Source organism: Podarcis pityusensis (assembly GCF_964106645.2).
Source record: "Podarcis pityusensis genome assembly, chromosome: 7".
Taxonomy (NCBI): domain Eukaryota; kingdom Metazoa; phylum Chordata; class Lepidosauria; order Squamata; family Lacertidae; genus Podarcis; species Podarcis pityusensis.
This window is the reverse complement of record NC_138031.1, coordinates 32,490,491-32,507,489: the sequence shown is the minus strand read 5'-3', so window position 1 is coordinate 32,507,489 and position 16,999 is coordinate 32,490,491. Positions and strand designations below refer to the sequence as shown.

The window sequence follows — 16,999 nt, the reverse complement described above, 5'->3', positions numbered from 1 at the left end:
TTTGAGAAGAAGAAACCATCACTCAGTGATAGAGCACATGCTTTGCATACAGAAGTCCACAGTTCCAACTCCTGACCTATCCACTTGAAAGAGATGCATTTGTGGCAGGACTAGCATAGACTAGCTGAGACCCAGGAGTGTGGATGTGAGTCAAAGCAGACAGCAGTGGTCTAGATGAATCAATGACCTGATTCAGGACATATAAAGCTAATAATGGTTGCATTTGTACACAAAACTAAGATGTAAAAACATGATTTATTGCGCCATACTGTGCATGCAGCCACACTTTGCTCTTCCCTTCCATGAGCAGGTAAACAAACCTTGCAGAGGGTAGCTTAGTGTAACTTCCAAACCCAGGACTGTGGTTTGCTTTGCCCTAAAAAATCCAGGATTGCTAAGTCTACAACAAACCATGACTTCAAGCTGGCTAGTGGTCATAGTTACCACACTTCGGGCTCTGATGCAACCGTAAGTTAGCCTCTTTGTGATTTATTTATCACAAAGGGAGGAGTGAAGTGGGACTGCTCAAGCTACATGGGACAGCACTAAATTCATCCACAGCGCAGCTTGATAAACCATACACTAGTGTTACTTGCAAATGTGGCCTTCATCAGAAATCCTTGGTGACAAAAAATTAAAAAACTTTCAACAAAAACTGAATTCCTCTTTTAAAAAATGCGAACTTTACAAAGGCAATGGAAGAGCAGGCCATTTTTCAAATTATACATTCCTAAGAGAAAACTAAAAAGGTGGTTTGAGCTGTTAATCTGAAGTCTAATAAGATGGTTCCTTGAACACATTTTAGACTAAGCTATTGATGCAACACTTTGCTAGCTGATAATGCTTGCCAAGTTCTTCCTTACTTCTTTAGGGAATCAAGTACCAACATTCCTTGGAGGGCAAATTGCATAATCGTGTACATTTCCTTTCAAGGTGCAGACTTTTAAACCAGAGTTCTATATGCACTTGCTTGTTAAGATTTGTTAAAAATTGCTTTTCATCACATAATTCAAATATGAACCTTCTGCCTAGCTCTTACTTAAAAAAAAACCCCAAACCCATTGCTGCATGTACAGTGAATGTACCACTTAAGATTTATTACCTACAAGCAGGATGATTTGCTCTAAATGTCAGGGGTCAATTGTACAAGGTCATTTTTTAAAATAGTGCAATACAAATACATCCTTTCAAATTCAGTTATAGAATATTTTCTTGCTAAGACTGCAATGCAAGTACTCCACAATATTCCCCACCATATAATTTCACATAATATTATGAATATATGTTTTGGATAGTGCAATCCGTTTCATTTTCCAGCAACCTATCCTTATCATTCTTGCAAAACGGGTTTTCCTAGAACTCATCAATTCCATGTTCCTAACCAAAGAATTAATTTACAATTGAGAATACCGTTAGAGCTTTGTAGGATTATGGTTTGAAATGTTTATCTTCCATTAATAGGTTCTACAATCATGGAAACATTGTCCTACATAAGGGAATTTGAAAGAGAGAAAAGAATTGGAAAGCTATTGGAAAATGAAATAAATAAATAAAACCAGCAGGTGGCAGCTGCAACTAGCAAGAAGCATGAATTGGCCCTCAAAAACAATTTGTATTGAAATAAATACTCAGGAAGCTTTGTATTAATTTGTACACCAATACATTTCTTTTTCATTTTGTATCCAACTCTTCAGCATTAATGCTTCCAAAGCAGCTGCTTACAAAATAAAAGATTAAAAACCAATACAATGTTGCATTTATAGAACACTCATGTAACAAATCAATATAGCTTTTCAAGAGATACTTTTGTCAGGTCACATCTATGGCAAATACCTACGTCCCACATACTTCGAAGCAAGCTAATCCAAATGTCAAACCAATTCCCCACTACTTTTGTCAGAAGTTCAGAAGTTATGGGCCTTGCCCATATGGAGAATCCTTAGAGGATCCTATGGTATCTGATCAAGATGAGATACACTTTGCATTCATAGGGGATCACAGGGCAAGTAGCTAGAAATATTTCCAAAAATATTTGAGAATCATTGGATGGGGAATGCATATATGGTTCCTAACTGGATCTGTCCACTCAAGACACCCTAAAATAAATGCTTATAATGCCGCAGCAATCTAGTTCAATCCAATAAGCCTGTTTCATTCCAGTGCCTCCTCAAAACTGTTGAACCGAGTTATCTTCCGGGGGTCACACTATGCAATTCCACTGTAAAAAATGTAACTGAAACCCACACTTGCACCATTTTGGCCAATATGCTTATTAGCTAACAAAATGTTTCTGGTTTGTGTCACTGGAGCAAGGAATAAAATGCTTTGAAATGACTTACCTTGAGGTTGCAATTTCCACTTTAGTTCTTGCCATGGCAGATGCCCGCTGGGCACCCTCGAGGGCACGCTCCACCTTTTCTTTAGTTTTTGTGTTTCTTATGGGTATAAGCTGCTTCCTTATTCCACGGACCAAAACATTGTTTTTATACTTTCCCTCTTCCTTGGTGCCATCTGGAAACATGGTACATCCATATCCATGCCTCTTATTATTTAGCCACTCCCCTTCGTATTTCATACCATTTGAGCGCTCACTTATACCGAATCCGCTGCGCTTGTCATTCTTCCATTCGCCCATGTACGTTTCTGTTGTGGTGGCATCAACGTGGTCTTCCGCTGGGCAGTAATCACAATCCCCATCTCCAAAACTAATGGTAGAATTGGCATCGCTAGAGCTAATCCTACTTATAGCAGCATCGCTCCTGACAGAGCTGCGTTTGCTAGAAATCGACGATTTTGATTCAGATTTTCTAAGTTTTATACTACCGAGAAGGGATCCTCTTCTGAACAAGCCTCCTTTCTTCTTACCACCAATTCCTTCGAGATCACTGTGAAAATTCAACACAAACCCTCCTCTTGTTCCAGCAGGGCTGTCCAAAGTAATATCATGTAGAATAGTGCCATTGCTCTGCTCACTACGTAGTGACGCTAGAGATGTCCGGAGGGGAGAACGGATCACAGTTGCCATGCCATAGGGGACACTTTGCCGCATGCCATAGCCATGCCTCATCCCTCCTGTCCACTGTCCCTGGTATGTACCTTTCCAAAGAAATAAGAAGAAACAAGGAAAATGAATAAACATTAATGATTTTAGTTTGTCAGCAGTGCTGGAAATTCATCTTGCGTATTTTCACCACTATATAAGCACAGCCTGAAAAGGCTTCTCCCCGTCCCTCCAGTGATTTAAATAGAAAATAACAAAAAGCCTAAACAAATTAGGAACTGATCCATGATCTATATATATCATATACAATGCTTCAAATGCTTATTCTAATGTGGCATGGAATCTGCTGATCAAAGTATTTAAAATTATTTCCTATGTGATAACCACAAACACAAACCCGAGATAATTCAACTGGTTGGACATTCATTTCAGCATGCCCACCAGAAGATAGTATTCATTCTGTTTTGTCCCCAGTCTGGAACCCTGGGATGGTTTTACCTTGAGTCTACTGGTAGCATCACATCTCTATGGTATAGCAAGGCCTACCAGTTTTCCTGTTCCTGATGAGACATGCCACCAGGTTAGAAATCCACAGGCTACCCTAAATTATCTCACTGGATGTTTGCAAATGATAATGAGGTATCAAATTTATCATAATTGCATCCATTGGGAATGACTCATGTACAAAGGCACCCTTCATAGAACTCAGTGAATGTTGGTCGCAATGTATATGAGCCATTAACTTGTTATGCCCTCATAACAACCCTATTTGGCTATGGGACCACAGCAATAAGCCTTTGCCTGATGCTTTTTACTGTCAAAGAGCAGGGGCTTATCTCTCATCTTAGCTCTGCAGTACTAAGTTCTAAGATCAGAGATAACAGATCTCCACACCTAACACATGGCTTGCCCCAAAGAGCCTCACAGGCCAAATTTGGAGGCCTGGCAGGCCTAATTTGAACCATGGGCCACAGGATCTCCATTGCTGTTAACAGCATCATGGTGTAACGTAAGTAAGTAATTGCGTTTACTCAGTGAGCTTCATGTCTGAAGCCTCATTCCCAAGGCTATTGAGTAAGCTTCTTGCATCTAAACCCCAATGCCTTTAAATTCAACTAATTTAAAGCACTGGGATTTACGTTAGTTGCAACTAACTAACATGTTCTGTTGCCTTCAATGATATGTGGAAGACAATGCTGAACTTGTTCACTGGGGCCAATCGATTTTAAAAGAGATTTACTCTCATGTGAGCATGCATACAATTGCAGCCTTACTCATCCCAAACTTTCGATAATTTGGGGATAACATGTATTGTTGGACACTTTCTTGGAGCAATGAAGCCTCTCTGCCTGTGATTTTGAGTGGTCATACAATTAGCTTATGCATATCTTGACGTACATTTTTTACATATGGTTTCCTATTTCATTTTCTGTTGACAGTGCTGATTTATCATTCCCATTTTTTTAAACCATCATTCAATGCAACAAAATTTATCAAAAAAGTTTCAGCCTGGATTTAAAATGTTTTTGCTATACATTTTTGTATTTCATTTCTTTAAGTTATTACTTAATATACAGCATGCTCTAGGATTACAGCACACATATTTTATTGCATATCTTAGGTGCAGAAAAAAATAAAATTCGTGTCACCTGAAAAGTATTTTAAGAAACATTCCAGTACCCAGATCTGAACACTCCTGGCCAATTATGAATCATACTCAAAGCAGACACACTGAAATAACTAACAATGCAAATAAGTCAATTGATTTCAATATCCATACCTTAGTTGTATACAACCCATAGTTTAAAGATTATAATATATATAGTGTATAAAATATATGAACTACAAATATTAAAACAAGCAAGATGCAGATTAGGATTCTCTTTTGTTTAAAACAATGTCAACAAACTACAAAAACCCATTTGAAATAAACATCTGATGTTTTAGCAAATGTATTCCTTTGGAATAAAATATTTATCTTTCATAGTTAATATTTACTTTTTATTCTCACATATTGTTCTTCCAACAGCTGAGAAAAAGTGGCCACCCACAAACACGACAGAAAGGCATGTTTGGTACTTCTTATTAATGACGTCTAACACACGAACCTTAGATTTTAAAGCACACAACATCCCACCCCCCAGATCACTATACAATCCAGCCTTGCAAATAAAATTGCATGGCCAGTTGGATGAGAATTAGGAATTGGTCTTTTGACAAAAGAACTCTGACGCTGCAGTCCTGCACTGAGGCAACCTTACTTCCAAACTAACTTCCAAGTAAACCTGCACAGAGGACTGTGCCGAACATTTTCCATTAAAAATGTTGCTAGTCTCTATTTAACACAAAGGATATGCTGAAGCACCACTCAGATTTATGCTCTAAATCTAGAGATATCTGCCAGAAAATTGAGGTTTTGTCTTGCAATGTTAAAATAAAAAGTCATATTTTGAAGCTGGCAATATATGGACTTTTGTTCTTCTACCACCAGCCATGAGCGAACTCATTCTCTCTGAGTGATGATGAAAACAACCCACACTGGGCAGGTAGGCTAGCTGCATGTGGGAAATGATGTAGAGCAGGGAAATGATGGGCAAGAGCCATATGCCCTTCCCCTGCCTCAGTGGCCACTTTCCTGCTCCAGAAACAGCTTTTTCTTTTCTTTTTTGAAGAAGTTCTGGGGAATGTTGTGTGCGTTAATATGCAGTTCACTTCTTTGCTGAATTACGTAAGTCCCACTGTGTGCCAATAAACATGCAGAGAACAGGGCAGTTAGGCCACTGTGGTGTAGTTGTAATCTGGTGAACCGGGTTTGCTTCCCCGCTCCTCCACATGCAGCTGCTGAGTGACCTTGGGCCAGTCACACTTCTTTGAAGTCTCTCAGCCCCACTCTCACAGAGTGTTTCTTGTGGGGGAGGAAGGGAAAGGAGAATGTTAGCCACCTTGAGACTCCTTCGGGTAGTGATAAAGCGGGATATCAAATCCAAACTCTTCTCTTCTTCCAATACCCTAACTTGGTGGTTCTCAAAGGGTGTGGCAGGAGAGGCTAGCAAATGTGGCAGGAAGATTCAAGGACAATCAAACAAACATTTGAACATTTCAGTGTAGCAATAAAATTATTTTTATTTGTGGAATATGGATAGATAATTTTTCAAAATGAGAGCATCAAGTGATACCTTTGTATACATACTTAAGGTACATGTGTAAGAGGCTTGTTTATAAATATATTTTGGGAATTGTTCATGTTCTTCTGTAGCTAGCTGCATTGTTTTATACTTTCTGGATGTCCCCTGATCGTATTATAAAGCAGTTGTGTTCTAAATCAAGCACTGCTAAGAGTTGTTTTCTTTTGTTTTCCAGTGTATTTTTTATCAATTAAAAATGGTGTGGCATGAGGAAATTTTTATTCTGAAACTGTGGCTCATAAAAATAAGTTTCAGAACCGCTGATCTGACTATACTTCCCTGGAAGCAAGTTCTGTTGAAATCAATGGCAAATTCTATCCAAATGAAGGGCAATTGGATTAGGATATTAAAACACAGACTTTTTTGTGTTGCCGACCACATTTTGCAGAATAATGTACCACAGCAAACTTCCTACATACTAGTTATGCAGCATTAATTGCTAACACAAGCAAGATAAATATGCCCAAGTTTTATTTACTTTAAATATTATTATCCTGCCTCTCCCATAGCTTGAGGTGGTTGTGTGATTATTGTATGCAGTGCACTGAAATTTTAAGTAGATTGATCCCATTATACATTTGGGCTGGAATAAATCAAAAGCAGCTCAACAGCTTTAGATGAGTTTTGTAATTGTAAATGGCAAGGATCCAGCCTATTTTTGTTTTTTGTACAGTGCTCAATATGACACAAGTACAGTATGTCAGGGAAACAATTTATCTGGACAAGATGTACTCTTAACTGACCTAAATGAACTCCCGTTTCATGCCCCCTGTTATGCTCACTTTGCTTGCCAGAAGAAATTAGGAACTTTCCCCCCTAGATGCAAGGCTAGTTCACATTTCAGATATCGATGGTAAAATATGCTGTAAGTGCTTTCAGAACAATAACCATCTTCACTGCTCTCAAATTATAACTATTCGGCCTTGTCAAACTCATCAGTTATGGCTGGTGCACCAACTTCTTTTGATACAGACGCCCTGCTCACAGTTTGCTTCTGTACCCTGGTAAACTTTCAGTTGGACTACTAAAACATGTGGCACATGGGGCTGCCTTTGGAGATTTATTGGGAACTTCAGAATTCAGCTGCTAGGCTGCTGACTGTAAACATCTATAGTGATCACATCCCACCAGTAGTTAAAAATCTACACAAGCTGCCAGCCTATTGCCATGTACAATTTGAAGTCCTGGTTACCACCTATGAATCCCTAAATGCCATGGGAACATGGTCTTGTTCCATACAAATATGACTATGCCCTCTATCCTTCATCTGAGGACCTTCTGCCCACTACCCAAGATTAACTGGATGGCAATTGCAGAGAGGGGGTCTTTTGGTTTTTTCACCCTGCCTATGGCATGCACTCTCCTGGTGAGCTTGCCTGGCCCCAAGCTACTCCTGTTTGTCATTTCATCACATTTCTGTTTTGTTTTGGATTTTATTTGTTTTACAGCGGCTTTTTATTTGATCCTTGCTTTTGTTGAGATTTAATTATTGATTGAACACCCCAGAAAAATAAAGGAGGGTGGCTTAGAAAAGATAACTAGCCTGATGCTACTCTAGGGTACCAGCTCTATCTTGACGCAGCTTCTGTTTAAATCAGAATGAGGTTTACCCAGTAGCAGGCTCAGGAGCATGGTGTCAAGGGCTAACACGCTACTGTGTGAATTGGCCATCAGGCACAGAAGAACAAACTGCAAAAAGGTTCTGCATTCCAGAAAGGCAAAATATTGGAAATATTTCTATCTGCTGGTGAAGAAAAGTAACAATCCTGAAAACACAGTACCGTAACATTTAATCCCTCCCTTGTAAAAGTTGATTTTAAATACCCCATGCATCTGCCTCCTCCAAGAATCCCGAGAACTGCAGTTTGTTCAGAGTATTGGAAATTGTAGCTCTGTGATTGGTAAACTACAGTTTCCAGGATTCTTTTTTGGGGTGTGTGAGCGTGTGTGCTTTAAACGTGTGGTATACATGCAGCCTCAAACTCATGATGTTGAGCAAGCTAAAAACTGTGTTCAGGGTTTTCAGGAGAGACTTAAGCAACTGTATTGCTCGAAAATGCTGAGGTGGGAAAAGGATGCCTGAAGGCAACCTAGGCAACCATCTAAATTTAAGTCTAGCAGCCCATACTCAGTTCATCCCACAACACCTACTGCAATTATGTGCCCAAGCAGATAACAGGGTGCTTACTCAAAAACGATTTAATGCAGATTAGATCCCCCTTAGCAACTTAACATACTGTCACAGCAATCAGAGTGGCAGAAAGGGTGGACTTTCCTCACTCTTTTAATGTCAGCTTATAGGAGAATTGAAGGGAGGATCTAATTCAATTTGGAAATTCCAGAGGAATATCTGTGGTTAGCATGCTGCGGCCGAAACAACAAAGAGCCTTATGGCAGCTTAAAGGCTAACCAATATATTGTGGCATAGGCTTTGGTGGACAACAGCCCACACTCGGATGTATCTGATGAACTGAACTGTGCGATTGTAGGAAAAAAAAGAAGGGGGGGGCATTATCTTTTGTCTGCGCTGCAAACCGCCTGTGCAAGACAAGCCGTACAAATGTGCTAATACTCCCTTATCGGCGCCTGTTTCATTCCCAGAAGGCGGAAGATCAACAGCAGCAGCAGGGTGTCAGCCGCCTCTCACTTTTTGCATGAAGCTACAAAGGGCCATCGGCTTCGCGGCGGTTGCCACCTATGCACGGTGGTGGGGTCGATACTTTTTACAGAGAAAACGGGACTCTGAGCAATCCTCGCGGTGAGCAAGGCGAAACTTTTGCAGGCTCTCTTCCTCTTCGTTTGCTCCTCGAACCTAGAGCGCCGCGCGTTCCCTTTCGCAAGCGGGACGCTCCAAAGAATGCACCTGCTACCCGCGTTTGTCAAACCATAGATCGGAAAAATAAAAAGTGAAAGAGAGCGAGCGCACCAACTCGGGAAGCTGCCGAGCGCAGCGCTGCACTCCGGCGACCGGGGATTGGACACGCGCACGTGTGGAAGCCGTGGCGCGCCATCTCCGCGCGCCCCCTGGCGGCCGCTGCCCGCCCGCCCGCCTCTCGCACTCACCTCCGTCGCCGTAGGTCTCGACGCCGTAGCCGTCCTGCAGCCCGTTGCTCCAGGTGCCCTCGTAGCGGGCCGGGGTGGTGAGGCTCTGGCGCACGCCGTAGCGGCCCTTGAAGCCGTGCGACCACTCGCCGCGGTACATCCACTTGCCCTTCGTCTCCACGCCCAAGCCGTGGCGCTTGCCCTGCGCCCAGTAGCCGTGGTAGGTGTTGCCGCTGGGCCAGGTGTAGGTGCCCACCACCTCGAAGCCGTGCGCCCACGAGCCCGCGTACTCGCCCTGCCCCTTGGGCCCGGTGCAGATGCCGTGCCCGTGGGCCTTGCCCTCCTCCCAGCCGCCGCAGTAGGTGCCGCCATCGTCGAAGTCGAACCTGCCGCCCGTCATTCAGGGGGAGCGGGGCGCGCCCGGGCCGAGCTCGGCTCCTCCGCCGCTGCTGCTGTTCTCGGGGCGCTGCGCTGCGTCCCCTGCCGAAGCTCCCGCGACAAATGCCAGCGCTCCGTCCCAGGCAGCGCTCCTCGGCTCGGCGCTGGCGCCCGCCCTCAGCCGCGCTCCTCCCCTCCGCCGTCCCCTCCTGCCCCACCCAAGCCCGGCCGCCGGCCGGCTCCTGCCCCGGCAGAAGGAAAAAGGCGGGAAGGGGAGGGGGCGAGGCGGGGCAGGTGCCTCAGGCGAGCGAGGCAGGCGCGCAGTTTCCGGAACTCTTGAAGCGGGGGAAAGGAGGTTAAAAAAAGACACACCGGTGCGCGCGTGAGGCGGATCCCGCTTGAGGGGGAAGGGGGTGTTGCCGGCGCCTCGGCACAGGGAAAGGTGTGAGGGAGCGACCAGGAGACCATGGGGGGGGGGAGCCATAACACCATACGTTTAAACCACATTTAAAGCACATAACATCCCCCCCCCCCGCGCGCCCAATCCTGCAAAGGAAGCTGTAGCTTTGTGAGGTAAACTAGTAGTTCCCAGGATTCTCTGGAGGCGAGGAGACAGGTGCTTTCAATGTATGGTGGATGCGCATCCTGTGTGGGCTAGGAGGATGCACTTGTGGAAAGTGTTGAACAGGTGTTCAGCACTTAAAAAACAACAACCTGTGGGTTCGACCCCATAGCTGCTTTGCAATGCCGGGCATGACTCTGTTTGGACTCAGAGCATATCAAGTACAGTAATAATAAGCTAGGAGCTCTGAGCATGCACAGAGTGCATTCCTTCACCGTGCATCCTCTGCAACCTCTCTTCACTCATCTAGACTCAAAAAGGAAAGCTTTCAGTTCAGAAGCTTTTAGGCGCAAGCAAGCTTGATCCTTAGTAGGCACCTCCCTTCTTCTGAGAGAACTTGTCTGTGTGTGGTTTTTGAAGCAACCTGCTAATTTCAAAAATGACAGGTTTCACGTTGCTTTGAACCCTCCTACTGCTTAATCCCCAGTTGTGTGAAGATAGCTTGTGGTGGGGACTGGTGCTGGAAGTTTGCCAGCCCTGGAGCCAAACTGTCAATGGCCTGGTTTTTCCCTTTCATACATTCCAGAGAGATTTCTGTTTACCTTAAACCATCCATTGCCTTTAACCTCTATCAGTAATCACATGCAATCTTCCCAACAAAGGAAGGTGCCCCAGTCTCTGTATCTGATGCAATAAGGTGAGGTAGTAGAATGCACTGTATCTCACTTCAGTCTATAGGTGAGGTATGCCATTTGTGAAGGTCTCCAATGTTTAAAATAACAAACAACACACCTCCTTGCAAGTAGAAAATGAGCATAGCAGGGATTGTGCTGGCTAAAACTCTTCCTGTTGTGCCCTTTTGTTGACTATTTAATCAGTTACCCATCTCACTAATTCTCTGAGAGCGTCAACAAATATAGAAACAGAGGTGATCCAATTGGCTTTAAAGGTAAAGTTAAAAGGGACCCCCGACCATTAGGTTCAGTCATGGCCGACTCTGGGGTTGCGGTGCTCATCTCGCTTTACTGGCCAAAGGAGCCGGCGTACAGCTTCCCGGTCATGTGGCCAGCATGACCAAGCCGCTTCTGGCAAACCAGAGCAGCGCACGGAAACGCCATTTACCTTCCCGCCGGAGTGGTACCTATTTATCTACTTGCACTTTGACGTGCTTTCAAAGTGCTAGGTTGGCAGGAGCAGGGACCGAGCAACGGGACATCACCCTGTCGCAGGGATTCAAACCGCGATCTTCTGATTGGCAAGTCCTAGGCTCTGTGGTTTAACCCACAGCGCCACCCGCGTCCCCCAATTGACCTTGGCCTGGTGCAAATGCTCTGCCTCCATGTTGTTCTTGATCCACTGCCTCTGAACACCAGTTTCTGGGAATCCCAAGTGGGGAGAGTGGCCTTATGCTCAGGTCCTGCTTTGGCCGGGGCTTCCCAGGAGCATCTGGTTGGTTACTGTGAGAGCAGGATGCTGGACTAGAAAAGGTACACTGGCCTGATACAACATTCTCATATTCTTATAAGCCAAGCCAAGGTGTGGGCTCCTGAAGAGGACTCCCACCCACTTTGCTCCTCCCCAGTCCTTTTATCTCAGCATGGTGCAGCAGTTAAACCAACATTTGGATGAGTGTGTCTTCTGAACCTGAGTGAGCTTAGCAGTCATGGGATAAATGTGTTCTCAAATAGAGAGCAGGAATGAAGGGGTAGTTCTCCAGATGGAGCAATGTAGGAAGTAGAGTCCTTTGCTGTGGGAAAACCATGAAATGCTTGTGATTATTAACAAACTTAGGATATACAGACAGTCCAAAGAGAACAATTTGCAGACTTTCTGGCACAGCATTGGACCCTGTAATCATATCTACATTTATGTCCTGTGGGATTCACATGTGAACAGTATGCTAAACAAGATGGGCAGAGGCGGATTTAGGGCAGTGTGCGCAGTGCAGTTGTACAGGGCCTGCAGCCGAGGAGAGCACCTTCTCAAAGCCCAGTAGGTGCATATATGGCTTGGGGAAGGAGGTGCCAGGGCTCTGACAGGGTGCTAGAGTCCTCCGTACCAACGCTGGGTGAGCACTTACCTGACTTTGGGAAGGCGATAGGAGGGCTCTAGGACCCTGCCAGAGCCTTGCACCTCCTTCCAAAAGCCTGTGAGGGCTGGGGGGAGGGTGTCAAATGGCCTACCACAGGGCAGCATATTACCAAGGTCTGCCCCTGAGATGGGCCTGATCCAGCACAGCTCTGCTTACATTCTTAAAATTGCTTGATGTAAGAAGTTTATCAAAGTGTTTTACAGTAAGAAAGTCCAAACTGTAAAATGTATAGGAACACACGGGACAGATCCACAGTTGTTTCTTATGGTGGGGACCATTTAAAAATAACATTCACTATGTGAAGTGACTGTCATGTAAACTGTTTAGAGATTTTTTTAAAAAATTAAGTGGTTGCTGTGAGAATCAAATGGTGCCGGTGGTGGCAGGTGGGGAATTACATATGTAGGTAAGATCTGGAAGTAATAAATAGATGAAGTATAGTTCCTGTCTCAATCGAAAGTTAGCTTTTTGCATTCCCACGAAACAGGGCTTGACAAACAACTGGGTGCTAGAACAGTGACTGCAGAACAATAAAGATAAGTCAGGAGTCTATAAGTCTATAAGTACTGGAAATAACCTCTGTTGATGATGGCCTATGGCCAAAACAAAATAAACTACCAGTCTGTCTACCTTGACCTCATTGGTACTTCCTTCTGGGACTGCAAATATTTTTGCAGAAGTCAGAGCTTATTCGGCAACAGAAAGATGAATTGACTTGAGGAATGGGTAGGGGTCAGAGAAAAATAGAGGGGGTATTACAGAGGCACTGGGGTACCAAAATGGAAGGTAGGGAAAACTATGACAGGCAAGGGGGAAAATGGAAATAAAAAACTATAGGAAGGGGGCCTTGGAGAAACGGTGGAATGTAGGTTGCCATGGCAACGAGAAGGATTGAGTGTTCAGAGTGGGATGGCAGTTAAATGACAGTCCTGTAAGTGGAATGACAGTCAAATGTCAGTCCCTCTCTCCAAGGAGGAATAGCAGTGTCCAGGGTTAAATGATAGTCTCACAAATGGAAAAACAATAGAGTCCCTGCTGAAGACATGTGTATTTTGTAGAACAATGTGAACTGGCATTGTTATTTGCCAGAAGTGTGGGCTGCGAGGAAGTCTTCAGTTCAAATCTTACCTTAGTCATAAACTTACTAGGAAAGCCAGCATCAGTCTCATCTCCTCATGCAGTAGAATGATAAAAACAAAAGTCTTGAATAAGGGAAATAGAGGTAATTAGTGTAGCACCTAAGACTTTTCCTCAGAAAGGCAGGCCTTGCCAAGGTTATGCACAACATGGTTACATCCAGGTAATTGACATAACGAACTTAATTTCATTAATTTCAGTGAGTCTACTCTGAATAGAACATAGTTGACTACAACACACACATATTTATTCAGATATATTTCTTGAAGTTTTTTGAGCAGAGAATTACACAGGTGGAAAACTGGGAAGTAATTTGCGAGGTCAAATGAGTATCATTTGCTTTTGTTACATAGGAACACAGTGAGCTGCCATACCAAAATTAGGCCATCAGTCCATTTAGCTCAGCAATGTCTGCATTGACTGGCAGCAGCTGTCAATGGTTTCAAGCAGGAATCCCTCTCAACCCTACATGGGGATGTCAGGGGTTAAACATGGGACTTTCTGCATGCAAGGCAGATGCTCTACCAACCGTGTTCAAACACACTGATTACATAGGGTTCTACTTTTGCATCAACCGTCATGTCAACCACTCAGCTATCCCGCTGTTTTCATATGCTTTTTGTTAAGTATTGTTTTCCTCTTCTCCAGTTTGCCCACATGTATATATCATGCTGGGAAGAAACAAACCCTTATTTTTCTCTTTGGTTCTGCAGGTGAGCTCATGAGCGGAGATGGGCAACAATCATTGAGCTTTTCAAGGGCCAATTGAGGCTAATATCTCAAGGATACTTACCTGTTAGCAAGAAATACTGGGTAGAAATATATAGCATTGAACTATACCATCTAGTTCATCATATTTACTCTCTCTCTGTATGATGCAGAAAGCTAATGCCCAACATTTTCACTTGAGTTTACAACATCTGGTTACACAGAGAGCAGATGGTTATACATCATTGCAGACACTAATATCTAATTTCTTGTTAGATTATATCCAAGACCCAGCCATGACAGGCTTTTTAGAAAACATGGAACAGAAGTATTTTGACACTGAGAACTGAAAGTAGGTAGGCATGCTTGTTCTGGGTTGAGCCCCCGTGCATTCAGTAGGACTTAGTGCATAGGAAGTTTCATTGTTTATTAATAGTACTGTCCTAAGCATGCTTACTCAGAAGTATATTTTGCTGCCTCAGTGGGACTTACCAAATGTGAAGCCAATTTTCCTGGGCTGGGATGACATGCTTTATTGCAGGTGTGTCCACTTCTATTCTGGCGCATGAGGCCTGTTTGGCATCCTGCAATCAACACTGTCTCCGTGCTACCCTATAAGAACATAAGAGGAGCCCTTCTGGATTACACTAAAAGGCTCATCAAGTCCAGCATCCTGTTCTCACAGCAGCCAACTAGATGCCTATGGGAAGCCCTCAAGCAGAACATAAATGTGCATATGATTGCAGGGCGGCTTAATGCTGTGCTTGAAAGTCTGCCAGTTGTCCTTTGCAACATGGGATTGTCTGTGCATCCTAAATTTGATATAATCACAAAGGACGTGAACTGAACCTGTAGGATGTGATGGGTATATGAAATGTTCCTCTCTTTATTTTCAACTTTCTTGGGCACATGAAACTAGCCATAATTATCTTGAATTTCTGCTTAACCCTCAAGAAAGAAGGGCATTTTCACTGGCCAGGTTTAATTCAAATCCATCAAACCTCCTTTGGGGAAGGTTCTCAGGCAGGGTGGAAGGAGAAAGAACTTGCCCATGTGAAGACCAGCTGGTGGAAACCCTCACACATATGGTTCTCAATTGTAAACTATATGCTGATCCCCACCAGCAATTTCTAGATCAACTCTGTATCCCCAAATGGAAACCAGAGTCAGAGGTCATACATTTTCTATTATTGGGGAATGATCAGGAGCACACCAAGTTAGTGGCTAAATATCTCTATTCGGTTTTTTGTTGTCAAAATACACTGCAGACGTCTGATCTCCCTGGAGACCAAGAGATGTAACGATAGACTGCTCTGCCTCCTTTCTTTTAGCAAATGTTTTGTGCCACTGGGGAAGTGGTAATTCTGTATTGATTTGTTTTGGATGTTGTATGTGACACCAATAAAAGGTTTGATGAGATGAGATATATACACCGGTATATACACCACAGAGATATATACACCAGTAAGTCAAGATATAGGGCAAGTGTGTAGTCTGCCCCTCCTGCACCCACACAGACACAAGTCCATTGCACTTCTACTATTCAGTGGAGGTTTCTGAAGAAGATGAGGGACCATGGTTTCTAGCTCATTAACTTTCACACACCCTTCTCTCTTACACACACACAAATTTGTTGGCATTCACCTGTCTCAAGAGGCAATGGAATTCACCTCTGGAGGTGAAGTCAAACCGCTGGAGAATCACAGTGCCTGCTGTGTCTGCAGAGACCAGTAACTTATAATTGCTGCCTCCTGTGTTGTTTTTGCTGTGTTAGTAGCACCAAAGTGACCTCTTTGGGGTGCAAGCCTGGGCAGTTTGTATGGAGGTCCTGGGCTGCCCAGATGACAGTATCCCCCTCTTGGTCTCACTGATGTGGTCCAAAGGATAGCAGAGCAAAATGTTTGGCACTAGCTTCGCTGCAGGTGTTGCCGGAAGGAGGCATACAAGACGTTGTTTTAGGGACTCCTGTCTGGATTTGTGTAAGACTTACACTTTAGCCTTTTCTTCTCCCAAAGAAGATGCACATGGCAGCATGTACAGATTTTTACTCAGAGTTTACTTCCCAAGCCTTTCTCATGAATGAATATAGCCACAAGGCAGAAAGGTTTAGGATCAGAGTTTTCCTTCTTCTAGATGGGCTGCCTTCCAGGTTGACGAGTCCCATCTGTCCCTCATATCTCTCTACAGCACCCACAATTGGTCTCTTCGACTCAATCCACTGGAGCCTATATTTACATGTTGGCAAATACCAAAGGTTTGAGACCCATCAGCTACACTTCATCTGGTGGTAAAGTTGTAGTTGTAAATGAAATGAAATGAAATGCAAACAGGGATAATAATTAATATTCCGCCTCTAAACAGAGCATGAGACATGACAATCACACAGATCTGAACCTCATTTTTGAAGCTCTCGCTCACTGCAACTTTCCAATGCCTGTACATGCAGTAAAACAGATGTGCATGTGAGCATTAACAGTGGCAAATCTACAACGGTGCTGCATGCTAATACCTACAGAAAAGTGTTTCACATGTAGGAATTTTGCAGTGTTTGCAGCACCCAACAAGCATGCTGATGCTTGCTTTATACAGTTTGCTAAATATGACGGCAAGCCAAGATGTGGTAGGTGATGATAACCCAACACAGCCTTGAACCTGTATGACCCAACACTTGAGATTAGCTGTATTTTATAAGTAAAGAACAGGCTGCAAGAGTCATAGATCTATAATGCCTAAATATAAGAAGCGTATTAAATTGCCACTAAACCAGGTTATTGTGTACAGTGGATACCTAGGGTGGGTATCCAGTTAAGATTCTCCCTCCCCCCCACCATTAAAAAGACTGATGCATGCAAGCAATTTTCCTCCCAAGTAAACTGTATGTTTCACTTCATCCT

At 43.6% G+C, this 16,999-nt stretch overlaps 1 protein-coding gene and 1 long non-coding RNA gene across 4 annotated transcripts in view; both read right to left on the bottom strand.

Annotated features, from left to right (window-relative positions):
• JPH1 (junctophilin 1) overlaps window positions 1-9,771 on the bottom strand; it is a 67,814-nt gene extending 58,043 nt beyond the window's left edge. For 2 of the 3 annotated variants that reach the window (XM_081013417.1, XM_081013418.1), the window contains exons 1-2: window positions 9,250-9,770; window positions 2,340-3,096 (exon numbers count right to left, since the gene is read on the bottom strand). In XM_081013417.1, coding sequence (XP_080869543.1) covers window positions 2,340-3,096; window positions 9,250-9,628 — 1,136 coding nt within the window. In that variant the 5' untranslated portion in view covers window positions 9,629-9,770. Of the gene's footprint in view, window positions 1-2,339; window positions 3,097-9,249 lie in introns of all 3 variants that reach the window. The other variant, XR_013988542.1, reaches the window with a different exon arrangement.
• Window positions 1-16,999, bottom strand: part of LOC308481379 — a 916,155-nt gene that overhangs the window by 145,777 nt on the left and 753,379 nt on the right. The window lies entirely within an intron of this gene.